The sequence below is a fragment of the Ochlerotatus camptorhynchus genome, unplaced genomic scaffold, assembly GCF_037179485.1.
Source record: "Ochlerotatus camptorhynchus isolate MF236.1 unplaced genomic scaffold, CSIRO-AGI_Acam_v1.1 ptg000292l, whole genome shotgun sequence".
Taxonomy (NCBI): Eukaryota; Metazoa; Arthropoda; class Insecta; order Diptera; family Culicidae; genus Ochlerotatus; species Ochlerotatus camptorhynchus.
This window is the reverse complement of record NW_027040781.1, coordinates 1,917,844-1,936,549: the sequence shown is the minus strand read 5'-3', so window position 1 is coordinate 1,936,549 and position 18,706 is coordinate 1,917,844. Positions and strand designations below refer to the sequence as shown.

At 43.9% G+C, this 18,706-nt stretch overlaps 1 protein-coding gene across 1 annotated transcript; it reads right to left on the bottom strand.

Annotated features, from left to right (window-relative positions):
* Positions 1–46: 46 nt before the first annotated feature.
* Positions 47–18,248, bottom strand: LOC135706845 (centrosome-associated protein Alms1a-like). The gene is made up of 5 exons (XM_065228522.1): positions 17,691–18,248; positions 16,354–17,628; positions 14,635–16,293; positions 234–382; positions 47–168 (listed from the first exon to the last, which is right to left on the bottom strand). Exons 1-5 carry the CDS (start codon positions 18,172–18,174, stop codon positions 100–102), a joined length of 3,636 nt encoding a protein of 1,211 aa, XP_065084594.1. The 5' UTR covers positions 18,175–18,248; the 3' UTR covers positions 47–99.
* Positions 18,249–18,706: the final 458 nt, after the last annotated feature.

Genomic DNA, 18,706 nt, shown 5'->3' with positions numbered 1-18,706 from the left:
TTTAAATACAGTATAACATTTATTCATAAGACACATTCTCGGTTAACACAATGTTTATTTATTTGTACTTACTGGATGGGAAGTCGCCTTCTGTCGCTACTATTCCCGCATTACGCGCACACTGTTGGAGAGATCCACATGACCGTGGAGTACCTTCCGTTGTAAGTTCTGTAATGTTAAGCACCGGTAAGTAACCCTCGTGAATCATTATCAAGCTCAATAAATTTCCATACCCGATTGAACTTATCGCGTAGGATAAGATTTTTACGCTTAAGGTTGTTGATCTTTTCGACTTCCTTCTTTCGAAGGACCTCCGGTAGGTTCCGTACCTGTCGCCGCGTATTTTCCCGGATGGCCTTCGAGGAGAAGATGCGTCTTTGGGCTGAAATAATCGGAGAGTTAGTTTACACCGTTAACTTGCACACATTCAAATTGTTTTTAAAGAAAAATATCTACATTTTTAGTCAATGATTGGTTTGCAGTAGAATCAACAATCAATACGAAACTAACGATTTTAAATTGGCTCACCACTTTAGTAGCCTATTGGTCCCAAGCAAACGATTAACGTACCCTATTCTAGTTGAAATTCTATTACTACACTATGTTTGTTTTGATTCGCTATGAAAGTTTGACAGATAACATCAGGGGTGTGTGGATTCATGCAGAACATGCAGGGGTGAGTGAAATAGCTTGGGACTGCTTGGGACCGTTGTTCTGGTACCAAAAATAAGCCAAAAATAATAATGATTTTCTTCGGGACCCAGTGGTCTTAGAGTTACCTCTATGGTAGAATGCCGTTTATAGGCACAAGTGTCCCATGCAAAAGGTGATATCTCCGTTGAACGACATTCTTTTTCATTAATAACTCGACTGCAATAGCATTTCCTGTTGTGTTTGCCTTAGATAAGAACTAGAAATACTCAGAGGGAGAGATAGGCGGAGAAAACAAAATACAATTCGGCAGCAGGGATTTGTACCTAAATTATCTTGCAACCCTTGCTAGAAGCTAGCATGTCACATGACTTTTATTTTTGATTCGATTTACGTGCAAAATAATAATTGATTGCATCGCAATATTTTGCACATTTCTTGGTGCCATTAATTAACCAACGAAGATCAATTAATCAATAGAGTTAGAATATTATTTTTGATTCCAAAAACTAGCTGAATTTGAGAAGCACACAAAACATAAAGGTGATTGAATTTCTGTTCAATTTCAATACTCTTAAATTAATTCTAGTAAGAATAAGAAATCCTCGGAAAAATTCTAATGGGAATGTTCGATTGGCTCAGCTTTTGACAGTTCATTTGGCTCAAAACATTCTCTCCGCCCATCTCTCCCTCTGAGTATTTCTAGTGTTTACTGTTGTGTTATTGTCGATATCAGAAGCTCTGCAGAATCCAACTCCTCCTTGCATATTAGAGCATCTCCACCGCTGTTTCTAAATTAGATTTGGAAACTGAGTCAGCATGACTTCCGCCTGTGACCAATGCGCTAAACCAGTTAAAGGCGACGAAGAATCCGTCTCCTGCATGGCTTTTTGCGACAGGATGATTCACCTGAAATGCGGCGGCCCAAAGTTAAACAAGGCTTTTCTGAACATTGTCCACACTAGCCCGAACTTGTTTTGGATGTGCAACGAGTACGCGAAGCTGATTAAATTTGCCCGGTTCAAAACTGCTGTTTCAGGAAATCGCACACGCTGAGCTTAGGAAGGAAATGACTATGCAAGGACAGCAGATCGCTCAGCTGTCGAAACGAACCGCATTGACAACTAAAACACAATTGAGTTTCGGCGATCTTATGCGTCAAAAGCCATTTAAAAGACCCCGCGATGAAGGCTCGCTCACCAGCAAACCACTTGTTGGTGGTACTAAAGCAGTAACGGATGACTATGTCTTTACCGAGGTCCTTACTGTCCCTGAACCCACCGAGCTGTTTTGGTTGTACTTTTCTTGCATACATCCTAGCGTGAAATCGAAATCAATCGAGAAGCTGGTCAAAGGTTGTGTACAGTGCGATGATTCGATTAAGGTTGTGCCGCTAGTTAAAAAAGGATCCGACATCAGCCGTACATATCGTACAAAGTCGGATTAGCTCCCAAACTACGTGAAGTTGCTCTTACATCGGATGCATGGCCGAAAGGAATTTTTGTTCCGTGAATTTGAAGAAGGTTCAAAAAACATGTGGATGTCTCGATTTAACACGCCAGCCATCACGATCTCTCCTGTTCCGGGACCTTCCGAGTTCTCAACTCCCATCTCCTGGCTAGCTCAATATATTGACTATTCACTGCCTGATGGCGATCACATTTTCAGCAATTCGAACTATGTTAGTCATTGTGATGATGCCTCTGTAACTCCCAATCATGGAACGCACCGTAGAAAGCCCCATGGAAGTCCCCAATCCCTCCGTCTCAGTCCTGCCATCAGCAGCCTTCGTTCATCATAGTCGTTCCGGACCTGCTGTCGGATGTGGAGAGTATCCAATCAGACTTGATGATGGTCAGTATCTGTGATTTCCAGGGAGAGCAGTCGTTCGATTCCTTGCCGTAAGCAGGACGTCGTGATCTTCTACCAAAACGCCGGTGGAATGAATTATGACGTTGAACAGTACCGCCTAGCTGTATCGAATTGTTGCTACGATGTAATTGTCCTGTGCGAAACGTGGCTCGATTATCGAACGCTTTCCAGTCAAGTATTCGGTCCTGACTACGAGGTTTTTCGTTGCGATCGGAATCCTAACATCAGGCGTAAATCTACTGGTGGACGTGTCCTAGTAGCTGTCCGTGGCGGGTTTGAGGCAAAGGCCATCGAGAACGATTCATGGAACTATGTGGAGCAGGTTTGGACAGCCATCAATCTGGGTGATCGCACACTATTTCTATGCGCTCTGTACATTCCACCTGATCGAGTCCAGGACAATGAACTCATCGATGGGTCGGTCAGTTTTCACAGTTATCGAAAGTGCCACTCCAGTTGATGAGATATTCATTTTTGGTGACTTCAATCTGCCAGGCGTTTAGTGGAGTCTATTTCATAGCGGATTCCTGTATCCAGATCCTGATAGCTCTACATTTCACACAGGAGCTATTAGCCTTCTCGAAAACTACAGTGCAGCGACGCTTTCTCAAATTAACCATGTAGTTAACGAACATGATCGTAGTTTGGACCTCTGCTTCGTGAGCACACAGGACACGGCTCCATTAATTTCCTCGGCTCCTTGTGCACTAACTAAGCTGGTTCCACATCACCCTCCTCTAATTGTCACTGTTGAGGACAAACTCGTGTGTGATTTCAACGACTATCCTGCTACGGTTTCTTATGACTTCCGTAAAGCTGACCACCGTAGCATCATAGATGTATTGTCTAGCATGGTATGGGAGAACATCCTTGATCCAGATGACGTTGAGACTGCAGCGGAAACCTTTTCACATGTCTTGGCATATGTCATTGACAGACACGTCCCGAAAAGAACTCACCACAAAGTGTCTCACCCTCCGTGGCAGACGAGAGAGCTACGTAGGTTGAAGTCAATCAAGAGAGCAGCATTGAGAAGATTTACGAAGTATCGCACGCTTCCTATGAAACTACATTATGTGAGGCTGAATCACATGTACCAGCGAGTCAGTCGTGAATGCTTTTCAAGTTTCCAACCAGGCATCCAGCGCAAACTTATGCTACACTCGAAATCCTTTTAGAACTACGTGAACGAGCAACGCAGGGAATCCGGCCTCCCATCGTCTATGGAATTAAACGGAGAAGTTGCTACCACCGTTCAGGATATATGTTTGCCAGTGTATTCATTAATGAGATACTAGGTGACGACCATATTAACATGGCTGCCAGGAACGTTCCAGTAAATGATTACACACTGGGTGCAATTGATGTTAATGCTGAGATGATTTCTAAGGCCGCGACTCTGCTCAAGTCATCCTTCAATCCTGCACCATCTGTATTTTGGAAGAGACATATTTCTAGCTTGTTAATTCCGCTTCTTCGCCTGTTCCGAATATCTCTCTCCAGTGGCATATTTCCATCTTGCTGGAAATTTGCGCACATGTTTGCCGTCTACAAAAAAGGAAGGAAACGAGCTGTGGATAACTATCGAGGAATTGCATCGTTAAGTGCCAAGCAGTATTTGAGTGCTGATCAACATGGATTTACTGTCGCCCGCTCTACAACCACCAATCTGCTGTGTCTCACATCGTATATAACCGAAAGCATGTCGGATCGGGTTCAAACCGGACGTTATTTATTCAGACCTATCCGCAGCATTCGACAAGTTGAATCATGCTATTGCGATTGCTAAACTCGGCAGGCTCGGTGTATGTGGTAATCTTCTGAGTTGGTTTCGATCATATCTTACCGGTCGGCAACTAAAGGCTGCCATAGGAGATTGCAGATCAGCTAGCTTCTTCGCCACATGGGAACGTTAATTTTTATCCTGTACTTCAACGACGTGCATCTAGGTATCGAAGCTCCTCGGTTATCATAATATGATGCATATTATGCAGATGAGCTCAAAATCTTCCTACGAATCTGATCCATTGCTGACTGTCACTTTCTTCAACGTCAGCTGAATGTATTCGCTGGTTGGTGCAGTTTAAACAGAATGGTAGTGAACCCAGCCCAGCCAAATGCACCGCTATTACGTTCTCACGAAAACAACAACCGATATTATTTAGTGAAAGACTTGGGTGTGATCTTGGATTCACAGCTATCATTCAAGCAACACATTGCATTTGTTGTTGATAAGGCGTCAAGAACTTTAGGGTTCATTTTTAGGATAGCTTAAAACTTCACTGATATCTACTGTCTAAAATCTGTGTTGTAAAAATACCAGGGTCTATTGGAGTGTAATAGAAGTTTACGCACTTACGAGGCTGTACACGTTTACGATGCACTTTGTGAATACCCTTATTGTATTTACCCATCAAAACACTTCGCTGAATGCATTCAAACGATTCCTTAGTATTTCAGCTTCAATCTGATTAAATGTTTACGACTGAGGAATGAAATATACGCACTACAAAATGAGGCTGATTTCGAGTTGCCGATAATAGACCAGCTGGATAACACGCAGTTCAGATGGAAAGGTTGCCAAAGAAAAAGAGGGTGCCGACAATAGTCGCTAGTAAAAACGCTTCATTTTAGAAACTTCAACCCCCATATCCAGCGGAAGGGAAAAACATTACTTAAAGGGCAGATATGCGTAAAACGGCAGCACATTCTTTGCTCGACTGTTGAGCTGTTCAGTCCGAATTTTCGCTTGATTCGATTTTGTTTCGTTTGGTGCTGTCGCGTTGCGCCGTGGAAGTGTCACCACCTTCTCACGTTCTGGCAAGTTTACTTGAACTTGCAAACACGAAACAAATGGTGCGTAAACGTGCCAATGAGACAGCAGCGGGCTTTTCAAAGAAGGTACTAATCAAGTCCAGCGCGTCGCAGGATGACGCCGGAAAATGAGTACTGCAAGCCAACCAGTATGCAGTACTCCCGGAAGAAAATGGCGATGGTGACGCCGTTCCCATTGCAAGACGAGAGCGGATTCCCCCGCTTTTCACGCCGGTGAAGGATGTTGCCAAGCTGGGTGCCGAACTGGCAAAACACAAGCTGCTGCCTCGCTTCAAGCTTTGCAGCATCGGTGCCAAAATCATGTACTCCAGCCTGGAAGAGTACAAACAAATAGGATGTTTCCTGAAGGACACTAGCGTGCACAGGAATTTTGTTAAGGAGGGGCAATTGTTTGTTCTATGGTGCATTTAATCTGGGGATGGTGAGTACTCCAAAGTGCGTGGGAGATGGTGCTGTCCACCCACCACTGTTTCCCTACTGTTCAATTTAGCCAATTTTATTTATTTTTTACTCCGGTGGTGCTTCATCTTCTTCAATGCAAACTGCTTTCAGACAGCCAATGGAAATTGGCAATTTAATCCCAGAGACGATGTCGATGATGATCGGTTCGTCAAATGTTTGTGATAGTAGGTCTTTAACCGAAATGATACATTTGCTGCAATGTAGTTGCCTTGTTGGTTGGATTGAGCTGAATTCACGTCAGATGGTGGTGAAAGCACCGCCAAACCGACATGAATGACCCATAAGACTCGCATTCTTCTTTCGTATGCACAATGCGTCGACAAGTACATGGTTCAAACAGTGCGCATAGCAGTGAACAAACAGTATATTGCTCTTGATCAATCCAATCTTGATCAGTGGCGTTGAGTACTTTGCACTCATGAAGTCTGCAAGTAGTAGACGAAGTACTCGTATCTGTCAAAAGCTAAGCAATTATAACGGAATTAAAAGGAAATAAACCAACTCAAAGCGCTTCATAAAAGTATATTGCTGTTTTCGTCCTTGCACTTGGCTTGTACTCCAGCAGTGCTGCCAGCCATTGGGCTCGCACTGTCAAAATATACTGCCATCACCTGCTCCCAAGAAATCTGCATCACTGTCAGGACCTCAGCTTTAGTATTGAAGATGGTCGTCGCGTCTGTTTTCAACACCCGTCTCACACCCACGAAATCCTATGTATGAGTGCTCATTGCAAGGTTATTACATGATGTAAGCCATAGTCTGTACGGAGTATTATATGCTGTTGTAGTTACACTTTACTATTACCATTGCGAGAACGTTGAACTTGGTCATCAGCAAAAATAGTAGTTCTATTTTTTTCAAATTTTGTTCTAAATGCCAAGGCTAATAGGTTCATTAAAAAGGTCTAAAAAATATGTAACGATTGGAACGATTGTTAACGGAATGACGAATTGTGCGAAGGATTGAGCATGTCAACCCTGTCCCAAAGTACCGCCAGTCGGGATGATAGAAAATGATGCCGAACATTCAACATGTTTTAAAGATGATATAAAGGACAATCCCGATTTTATTGCACATAAACAGCTGTAGGTTTCTAACAATGGTAGCACAAATGACAAAAAAATTTCAGAGAAGATTCTTAGACTAATTTTTAGTAAGACAAAAATACACCAAGGTTCAATGGCAAACAAATACCCACTTTTCAATTAGGGAATCCAAAAGCTGTCTTTAATCTTTGTACAGTTGCAAAAAAGTCCATCCTCAGAATTCCTTGAGGTTCTTTTCAAAAATTTTAGAACTCTATGAGCTCTTTTGAAATTCTTCTCAGAAGTCCACTGGAATTACGCTTAGAACTCTTCATGATTTTTTCACAGAACACTTTAGAACTCAAATTCCTTTAGAGTTTCAGAATTTTTCCCGGAATGAACTAGAAATTATCCTCAGAATTCGCTTGAAGTTTGGCTTAAAATCCCTTTGGAATTTCACTCAAAATTTGATTTTCTCGGTATTCTTTTCGAAATTATCTTGGAATTATTTGCAGAATGCACTAGAAATTATCCGTAGAATTGTTTTGATTTCTTCCCAGAAATATATTGGAACTGTCCTAAGAATTCAATATCCTTGAGGTTCTTCTCTATATATATTTTTTTTTTTTTTTTTTTTTTTTTTTTTTTTTTATTATAGTCACTTTAACACTCTTGGGTTATTCGTGACTTGTCCGGGGTGAGATTTGAACTCGTGACTTTGGCGTGAGAGGCATGGATGTTAACCACTACGCCGGGGTCGCCCCCTCTTCTCTATATATTTTAGAATTTATTTTTCTCAGAACACCTTGGAACTGAAATTCCCCTAAACTTTCAGAAGAATTTCCTCTGTTTTCTCCAGAAAATCTTTCCAGAATGAGCTTAAAATTATCCTCGGGATTCCCTTGAAAATTTCTTCAACATCCATTTGGAATTTCATTAAAAATTTGATTCTCTCGGTCAGGGATGGAAAATCATTTACATTCATTTCGTGCATTCATTTACATTCATTTGCCTCTAACTTTTTTCATCAACAGAATTCCGTAAAATAGTGTTTGAAGCTTTGGTAGGCTTTGATATAAGCTACATTTTTTGTAAACAACTCAAATCTGTATCTCTTATGCATGATGAATCAGAGCGATAAGCGATAATCTACCATTGTTAACGGCGCCGGTGGTGTAGTGGTAATCATGATCACCTCTCACCCCAGCAGGCCTGGGCTCAATCCCAGTCGGCGCCGCCGGGATGTTCTAAGGCATAACATCTCTGATCATGCCTTCCTTCGGATGGGAAGTAAAGCCGTTGGTCCCCGGTTCATGAGTTGATGGGTCGATAGGTAGGGTCCAGGTGTGGGAGCTGTCTTCCTGGCACGTCGGTAGCATTGGTGCTCAGCACGGAAAACAAGATCGACGGAAAAAAACAAACCAAAGGAAAAAAAAAAACCTACCATTGTTTTTCAGTGAATGTAAATTGCATTCACTGAAAAACAATATCATTTTCTGCCAGCTCTATTTCATCATGCATCAGAGATTCAGATTTTAGTTACAAACAAAAGTTGTAGTTAATATCAAAAGCTACAAAAGCTTTATACATCATTTAACGGTATTCTGTTGATGAAAAAAGATAGAGGCAAATGAATGTAAATGAATGCACGAAATGAATGTAAATGATTTTCCATCCCTGCTCTCGGTATTCTTTTCGAAATTATCTTGGAACTATATGCAGAATTCACTAGAGATTATTCGCCGAATTTTCATGAAATCATCCCCAGAAATCTTTTCTTTTGAAACTGTCCTCAGAATTCAATAGCCTTGAGGTTCTTCTCGGAATACAAGTTTAAGTTGTCCGCCCATTCACCAAATCGTTGTAGTTTTTCTACCATAAATGATCAACAAAGCTTGCCCCTCCATTCACCAGAAGTGTGAAATTTTTACATCAGGCCTCTCCATGTAGCAGATTGTTGCAAATCTTACACCAGAAATTTTCAATACAAACTTGCCACCAGAAAATTTCAATTGATCAGAACGATGCAAATTTACCACCGTTAATGTTCAATAAAAATTGCTTCTCCAATCTTCTGATTGGTGCAGATTTCCTTTTTCCATTTCCAACCAGACATTGCCAATATAGCTGAGGCTCTTCTCGGAAGTCAATTTGAGTTGTCCGTTAATTCACTGAAACGTCATAGTTTTTCTACCAGAAATGTTCAACAAAGCTTGCCCTTCCATTCACCAGAACTGCGCAATTTTTACATCAGGAATTTTCAATTCAGCTTGCCCCTCCATGCAGAAGAATGTTGCAAATCTTACACCAGAAATTTTCAATACAAACTTGCCACCAGAAAATTTTACACCAGAAAATTTCAATTGACCAGAACGATGCAAATTTTCCACCGTTAATGTTCAATAAAAATTGCTTCTCCAATCTTCTGATTGTAGCAGATTTCCTTTTTCCATTTTCCACCAAACATTTTCAATATAGCTGGCTTCTCCTATCATCAGAATGTTGCAGGTTTTCCACCAAATAAAGTTTGCCCCTATTTTCGGATTTTTTTAATCATACATTTTCAGTAAAGCAGCTTCCCTCCAATTATCAGAATGGTGTATATGTTCACCAGAAATTATTATTAAAATTTGTTTCTCTATTCAGCAAAAGAATGCAAATTTAAAAACAAAAAAAATCCGAAAAGCTTGCCCATCCGTTCACCAGAACGGTGCAGATTTTCCACCAGAAATTTATAATTTAGCTTAATTTTAAATATAGCTTGTGCCTTCATTTACCACACTACTGCAAGTTTTCCACCAGAAATTTTCTGTTCATTTCATTAATCAGAGAGATGTAAATTTTGCACCAGAAATTTTCAATAAAGCATACTCCTCCATTCACCAGAACGGTGCACCAAAAATTGTCAGTGAAGTTTGTTTCACCATGCACCTTCAGGCTTTGCCTCTTCATGCACCAGAATGGTGCAAATTTTCCACCATACAGTTTCAATTAAGCTTGCATTCATCAAAACGACGCAAATTATGCACCAGAAAAATTAATAAATCTTGCTATTACATTCACCTCAGTGTTGTGAACTTTCCACCAGAAATTTTCAGATAAATGTGCACCTCCAAATTTTTTTGCGCGACTCAATTTAAGAACCAGAGTTATTTATTTTGATTAGTCCCTCCATGGACCACCTTGATGATATTTTTACACAAGAAATATTCAATTAAAATCTTTTGCTTCGAATTAACTCCTTGAAAAAAAAATTACACCAGGAATGTGGTGCAATTTTTTGACCAAAAAATTTCATTGAAGTTTAACACTTCATGCACCGTTGTGGTGCAATTTTCAGGCAATATATTTATTTATAAAAGGTGGGGCAATTGCCCCACCTTGCCCCACCCTGTGCACGCCAATGCTGAAGGATAGCAACGTGGACTTCTTCACGCATGATCTGCTATCGAGCAAGCCGCTGAAGGTGGTTTTGCGTAGATTACCGTCTTTCGAGGCGACTGCGGTGAAATCCGAGCTGGAGCGGTTTGGGCTCAAGCCTGAGGCAGTGTACCTGATGAACCGGCGTTCCAACCACAACACCAGCTTCCGTGATCAGTTGTTCCAGTCTTGCGGCTCTGAGATCCAAAATCCGGGACCTGTTTCAGGTCATCATCAGTTGGGAGCATTACAAACCCCAACATCGTGATTTAACGCAGTGTATGAACTGCCTCTCATATGGCCATGGCACCAAAAACTGCCACATGAAGACAAACTGCGGCAAGTGTGCTGGAACTCACTCAACTGCGTCATGTGAGCAAGATGATGACATCGAGCCAACGTGTGTCAACTGCGGTGGAAACCACCAAGCCTCCATTCGCGGATGTCTAAAGCGAGTGGAGTTTATGAATATCCGTTGGAAGACTACAATCAGCCCGGTCGCCTCCGTAATCATCGTTCGCCTCCTGTACTCACGGAAGTCCAGTAGCCAGCTCTCCAGCCCCGTCGACATGTTCCAAACCTAGCCCCGCTTTCGCTCAACAACCAACAAGCTAATCCTGCGAATATACAAATCAGTGGCGTCTCGCAATCTCACTTTTTACCTGTGCACCAACTTTAAAAACCAGATTGAATGCCATATTCATACTAGAATCGGTTGAAAAATACACTTAGTCTTCTAGTTTACTCGATATCTATCCATTGCAAGTAATATTTTGATAGTTGTTTATGTTTTGAGAGTTGGTGCACTGGTCGATTGAGGTTAAGGAAACGCCACTGATACAAATGGTTCCCAACAGTCGGACACAGTTCAGCATCGTCTCGCTGCTGCTGCGGCCCAGCCAATTCCAGGCTCATCCACCGTCCCTGGTGCATCATACGCTGGTGCTGTCTTAGATGAGCCTGTCGACGATTCTCCGTTCACCTCGGAGGAACTTGTGACGCTCGTGGCCAACGTCATCATCATCATGCGCACCTGCAAGACTCGATCTGAATAGCTACATGCTGACCTGTCCCTTGTCACTAAGTATGGACCGTTAAGCCATCAAGATCGTAAATTGGAATGCTTGCTCCTTGAAGAGCAAAAACATCGAGCTTGTTGACTTTCTCAACGAACGGCACATCTTCTTCTTCTTCTTCTTCGTTCTTTTATTTAACGTCGGTCTCTGTTCCGCAATCTAGTGCCAATCACCGACGGACATCGATTGCCATCCATTGACGGCCATCGAATGTGCAGGAAGGCAGCTTCCACACCTGCGTAGGATATCGCACCCATTCAACACACATGTGCCGGGACCAACGGCTTTACTTCCCTTCCGAAGGAAAACGTGACCAGAGATTTGTATGCCTCAGAAAAATCCCACCGACCTCGGGTGGGATTGAACCCAGACGCATTGGGGTGTTAGAAAGCAGTCACGCTTACCACTACACCACCGGCGCCGGCCCGAACGGCACATCGACATAGCCGTCATCACCGAGACTCACTTGAAGCTGAACGTCTTCCTTCCCGACTATCGACTCGTAAGGCTTGACCGCACCAGGTCCGGGGGAGGGGAGTATCGAAGCCATCGGAGTTGAGGTGAGCACATCGCTTGGTCCAATCACCATCATCGCGGTCTACCAACATTAGGGACGGCTCGACCGCAGACCTCCGAAGAGACATCATCAAACTAACACGAAGGCGGTAAAATTTCGTCATCGCTGGCGACCTGAACGCCAAGTATCAAGCCTGGGGCAATAGTCGGCGAAACCAGAACGGCACAATCTTGTAAAACGATCTGCAGGAAGCCGACTACAACATCCTGTGTCCGGACATTCCCACCCGGTTGAGTCGATCCGGAGCTCATGCCACCATCGACGTCTTCATCAGCAACATTGGCAATAACATCTCTCAACCTATCGCCTATCAGGAACTGAGCTTGGACCACTATCCGGTGGTGGCCGAAGTAAGTTCCTCGGCCAATAGGTTTCAAGTTTCCCAGCGCTGCGTGGACACAGCAATCGATCACGACGTCCTACCGGAGTCGTTCGAAGAATTCGATCAGTGTCTGCAAACCATCGAAGAGGCGATATCCCGTGCCAGGGAACAACACGCACCAGCATCCAGACAGATGAGTCATACTCTGAACCTTGACAGCCCAACCAAAGATCTTATCAGGCTCCGTAGTAACACCATTCGTAGGCTGCCCCACTTGAGGACCAATGTCAATAGGCTAACCAAAATTATCCAGGCCAGGATGGTGGAAATCAGAAATAACGATTTTCCCAACAAGATTCGCTCTCTCCCAGATTTTGCAAAACCATTTTGGAAGATGACCAAATAACCAAATTGTCATTAGCCAAATACATCCGTAGACCATAGGTCCACCGTTGTATAATTGGCAATGCACCCGTGTACTGAATGGGAATTGTGGGTTCGAATCCCACCGGTGCCCTTAGATTTTTTCGCAAATTTTCTCACACGCACGTCTCTTGCCGATGATATGTGCTAACCTCTCAGTATCTTCTAACTGTCGCATATAACAAAATAAAAATTGACTTTCAGCCGCTAACCTAAATCGATGACCAAAATTTTGAAAAATAAGTCGAGACCGATCCCTCCGCTTTCCTCTGTTGACCAAAGCTCGGACCCATCCCTACTCATAACCTCAGTTGAAAAGGCCAATGCACTTGGCCAACATTTTGTGATTTCACATAATCTTGGCCAAACCATGGTGAGCCCCCATGAGCCTGCCGTACTGGAGGCAATGTCTAGAGTCGCTGACACCCCCGTAGTAGTGCATGATGATAGTAGAATATCAGCTGATGAGGTGATAGCAGCTAATGGAATCACTAAAAACATGAAGGCCACGGGTATGGATGGTGTAGTCAACTTGAGTATTGACTTCTTCAACCATCTTAGCGTTATCTTCAACAAATGTTTGGAGCTTGACTACTTCCCTGCATGCTGGAAATTAGCCAAAGTGATTCCAATACGCAAGCCTGGCAAAGATCCTACCAGTGCCAAAAGCTATCGCCCCATCAGCCTCTTGTCCTCCATCTCGAAGCTATTCGAAAAATTGATACTCAGCCGTATGCTGGTGTTTCCAAATGATAATAACATATTAGGAAAGGCCACTCTACCATCCACCAACTCGCACGGGCTACTAACATCATCAAGCGGAACAAGTCCGTTTCCAATACATCTGCCATGGCATTGTTGGACGTCGAGAAGGCGTTCGACAACGTCTGGCATGATGGCCTAGTGTACAAGCTGCATCGATACAACTTTCCGATCTACCTCGTGAAGATCATCAAAAACTATTTGTCGGGCAGATCATTCTAGGTCTACTTGAACAATGTACCCTCTGATACGTTCAACGTTGATGCAGGGGTCCCTCAGGGTAGCCTACTTGGGCCTATCCTATTCAACATTTTCACCCTGTCAATGTTCGCAGATAACAACTCCATCATTTATAAGGGTCGAGTGATCCGTGATCTGGCGAGTAAACTACAATCAGGCCTGGATGTTCTGTCCGACTATTTCAAGAGCTGAAAGATTTGTATCAATGCAGCTAAAACACAAACCATTCTGTTTCCACATTCGAATTCACCTCGGCTTGTTCCGCCTGCTGACGTCAAGATCCATCTTGATAGCACTGGTCGAGTGAAGTAGTCTACCTTGATCTCACCCTCGATAGCAAATTGCTATTCCGATCCCATGTGGACAAGACATCCACCAAGTGTAACATCTTGATTAGGTCGCTCTACCCTCTGATAAACAGGAAGACCAACCTGTCCCTCAAAAACAAGCTTGCTGTCCACAAGCAGATCATTCTGCCGGCTATTGAGTATGGTATGCCAATCTGAGAGAGTTGTGCTAAATGCCACCACCTAAAGCTTCAGAGGATCCAAAACAAGATCCTCCAGAATGATCCTTAACAGTCCACCGCGAACTCGTAATTCTGAGATTCACCACCTGGCCGGTCTTCAAACACTCGAGGAGCGAAAGACGTCCACGCTGGAAAGGTTCATAGTCGCCTGTCTGCGATCAAACCACCAGATCATTCGTGATTTGGCAACCTAGTTCAAGTAGTTAGGTAGGTTCATGTGCTCAGTAGGTAGGTTATCACATTTTTAAATTCAAACGAAAACAAGCCCTTTAAAGGGTATCCTGTACATTAGCGCTAAACGCAATCATCACATTAGAATAATTAATTAACTAGAACAAAGATGAAGAGCCAAAGGCTAACCAATTGAAATGTAAAACCAAATGTTGAAACTTAAAAAAAAACAGCCTATTTCTGCGAATTTAAATCATGAAGCTACATACCCAGCGGTGGTGGCGGCAACCGCTCCTTGCCATCGGACCGCTTCAGCGAATCATCTGACGTCAGCAGCAAAAGCTTCTTCCGCTGCCTATTTCTCTCCTCTCGCAATTTATTCAACTCGTTGACACACTTCTGGCGCTCCTTCAAGCGCAGCAACGTTCCCGGTCGGTTCCGGCGGAACTGTTCCTTCAATGGCAGTAAATCGGTCGCATCCGTCGCACTCGAACTCGAAGCCGAACTAGTCGACCGATGGTACACTTGCTCCTTTTCGGTTGGTTGCTGGCGACCATCGCCACCTTGAAACGTGATTACGTATGCGATCGAGTTCGGTTTGGTTTGCTGTTGCTTGTCCTGCTTCGGTTGGGTGCCGTCGATGATTCCCGTGTGTTGAACAACGGATTCGGTTGATGTTGGAAGCCGATGACGACAGGGACAGTTGCAGGCGCAGTTGCATCCCCCTGCCTGACTGGGGACCTGTACGGAGGTGGAAATTTTCGATTTGGATTCGAAGATCGGCTTTGTCTTCATGATCGAGCCGGTGTTGGTTTGGGTGGCAGCCGGTCGTGCATTCAGTGCGAGACTCTCCGAACTGGCACGGCACGATTTGATGTCGTACTGATGGGTGGTAGTGTTGGTTAGGGTATTGGCCGCCGGAATCGACATGGAATCAGACGAGATGAACACGTCGCTGCGGGGAAGATTCGTTTTCGGTTTGGAAATGTTTCGAATGCTATATTTATCGTCCGGGTGGGAGTACTGATCCTGTTTGCTTTGACGTCCACTGTATGGCTTAGTGTAGATGTGATGCTGCTCTTCGAACATTTGCCTTCGATGGCGTTCGTAGTTTTCAATGAATTTGTCCTTGCGAGTTTTGATAAAGGTAGCAATGCTCTCGTCGGACGTTGGTGTTTCCAGCTTGGAACGGTTCTGGATCATCTTTTTCATGTGGTAGTGAGAATTCCAGGCGGAATCCGAACGAGTGCCGGAAGTGAATTCGGTGCCATTGTTGGACTGTGCGCTCGGGGTTTCTTCGTGGACGGATGTGTAGACCGGGACACTGACAGCGCTCTTCGGACGCCGTTCGGTGTTTTCGTAGAGGTTTTCTTTTTCATCGGAAGCTTTGGTCGGTGGAGGTCTGGATTTCTGCTCCAGAGGGTAGGTTGTGCGGGTGTCAACTCCGATCTCGTTAACCGTTTTTTGCTCTTCCAAAAGCAAAAGTTTCATCGTTTTCAGATGCTCAATCTTTTTGTCGATTTTCAGCAGCTGAGATTGCTTTTCTTTGCGGAACAGTTCGAATATTTTGTCCCCAGTGGAGGGAGCACTAGCCGTATCACGACCCACCATTTTCTTGCGTTCTTTGGCTCTTTGGAGACTTCGTTTCAGCTCCTGCTGGTTAGCGTAATCCACTTCTGAGTGGGTAATCGGTTTCAGGTATTCTTTCATGGCATGGCGGATGCGATCATCGCTGGTCAGACCACTGGTAGAAGGAGATGATTTGTCCGTTGAGATCGGAGTCGGTTGGGAGATCTGTCGGGCTGTGTGGTTGGAGGAATCCGGATGGGAAGAAATCGTTCTTTGAGAAGATGTCACTGATCGTCGGACAGGATTACGAGCATCGTTGCTTTTCATGCTTGATTCTTGGAGATTCTGAATAATGGGGTCTGGACAATATAATTAATAATTATAAATTCAGTTTAAAATTACAAATTTCACACAATTACCTTCAGAACTGGAAGCCGTTTTCTCCGTGCCATCTCTACCGTCCACAATCTCAACGATGACTTCATCTACCCCTCGGCTACTTCTACCCGCGGAGGAACTCTTCCCACTTTCTACCATCATTTCAAATCCACTCATTCCCGTGTCCGCTTCGCTGCTCTTCTCATCCCCACCAGCTCTCAACTGCTGCCGCTGCTGCTTCACTAGCATGCAATCACTCAACAGCTGTTCCCTCGTCCTTCCCTTCGGATCGTTCTTTTGCATTTTACGGAAAATTTTATCGATCAAACTTTGCTTAACCCGAGCAGGCAAACTTCGCGACTCGCAAATCGTATTGTACAGAGTTATGCCCAGTCGCAGTTCATCCTCGAAGTTGTACTTCCCACGGCTTCTGCCACTACCACTACCCGACGAGGACAACTGTTGCAGCTGGGATGATGAATTATCCGAGGAACTTTTCAAACTATTTCCTGTAGATGATGGAACAACTCCGGCCTCTTTGCGACTTGACTCCTCACCCTCAACATGCTCACTCGGAGGCGAGGAAAAGAATTCAAAACTTTCCGCTACTTCACCCTGTTCGCAGACGGAAGTCGTTTTGTTCGTAGTAGAGGAAAGCGTTTCCGTTCCAATTTGCTTGTCCGAGGTGTCAACAACTTGCTCGGCCTGGATCCCCTTTGTCATGATTTTTACCAAGCTGGTTTGTGTCGATTTAATCGATTTCTGCGGGATGTTTTGAAGGGAAACGACTTTTGGAGTACTCTGAGCATCCGGGTTCATTAAATCTAAAGATATCTCCGAAGGATTGGGATACTTCTCCTTGTACTTTTGGTAAACGTCTTGCCATTTATGTTTGATGTTTACCTTGCTCTTTTCCACGGAATCCTCCGGTTGCTTCTTGTCCTTCTTCGGAGTGTGAACGTTCTTCACAACCACAACCTTCTCGTCGAAACTCAATCCTTTCTTGGTGAAGTACTTTTGCAGGCAACGCATCTCGGTTTCATTCAAATCAGCAGCGCCACAAAAGTAGAACTTATCACTAGAATTGTATCCAATATCTCCAAGTGAATCCCATTCCAGCTTCTGCCTGTTGGATGCCACGCTACTCACCGGAGAAACATCCCGCGTGGTATCGATAGTGTCTTCCGGATTCAAAGTAGCCTTCGTCAGTTTCAAAATGGGTCGAATCGGTTCCTCCGTCTGCTGTTCCACTGACCTAGCTTCGGGCATCGTTTGCGTGCCAGCTGTGCTAATTTCGTGAATAATCGGACCTTGTGCTACAATGTTACAATAAATGTATAATCAACCCTATCGAACCACCCAAAAACTTCCAACTCACCCAATATGCCCTGCTGCGGTGGTGAAAACACAATCGGCTGCTGCTGGACCGCCGTCACCGCAGGGAGTTTAATCTCGATAACCGATTCTAGATTGAAGTTGAAATTCCGTCCCGATTTTTTCTCGCTCTTCGTCTCCTTCACAACCACCTCCTTCTCCACTTCCACCTTCTGTTTCTCTTCCCGTTTTCCCTCAGTTCCTCCGGATGCACTCAACAGTTCCGCTGATTTTCTACCGCGTTCCTCCTCCTGTTCCTGCTTCTTCAGTGTGGACAAATTCTCCATCGACCGACCAATTTTCCCTCCAAGCCGATCCACCTCCTCCGCTGCCATCGTTGCCGTCGGAATGCTTCCATCGCTCGACGAACGGGTCGTATTCGCTGCTCGTAATCGCAGGAACTTTTCCAAATCTCGATTCTGTCCAAACCTCAAGTAGTACTCCATGATCTGATCGGTGACACGGGAGTTCCCGCTGAAGTTTGCCATTGTTCTATTCGAATAACACTTTTAAATTGCGGTTTTGCACTGTTTTTAAACGGTTTCCTAGCACCACAAACTCGAGCTCTATACAGCGCCCCACGCAAGGAGCAAAATTCCGTTAGAAAATGTGACAGTTGCATCGGGCGGTTGTAAACAAGAAGCAAACAAACGAATGCACTGGATCTGTTTACTTCAAAGACTCGAACAACATATGAAAAAGACCTATGTCCCAAATGTAAACAGTTACTTTAGCCGTCAATTACACCCACGCAATCAAACTACAAAATCTAATAGATCAAATATCATATCCCATGCTGCTGTTGGCTCGCCTGAGTTAATTTAATGTAAGCATTAATTCGTGTGATATCGGTTTTAAAGCCATAAATTATATTTAGCACATAGCCCTTTTCACATGAGGTTTTCTTTCGTGGCATGAAACGTAAATAAACCAAGATGCGTCTGGGTACAAGGTAGGTGGTTCGCTTAAAAGTGGTGAATACTGAGTAAAGCCAAAATTGGTGAATATTGATTTTTGGGT

Bases quoted from the DNA above. Each gene is read 5' to 3' on its own strand.
- LOC135706845 (XM_065228522.1), bottom strand. From the start codon at position 18,174: ATGGCAAACTTCAGCGGGAACTCCCGTGTCACCGATCAGATCATGGAG. The intron at 383-14,634 runs GTATGTAGCTTC...CGATTATTTCAG, and splicing joins GTTGCCGCCACCACCGCTGG to CCCAAAGACGCATCTTCTCC. The intron at 169-233 runs GTATGGAAATTT...TTAACATTACAG, and splicing joins TACGCGATAAGTTCAATCGG to AACTTACAACGGAAGGTACT.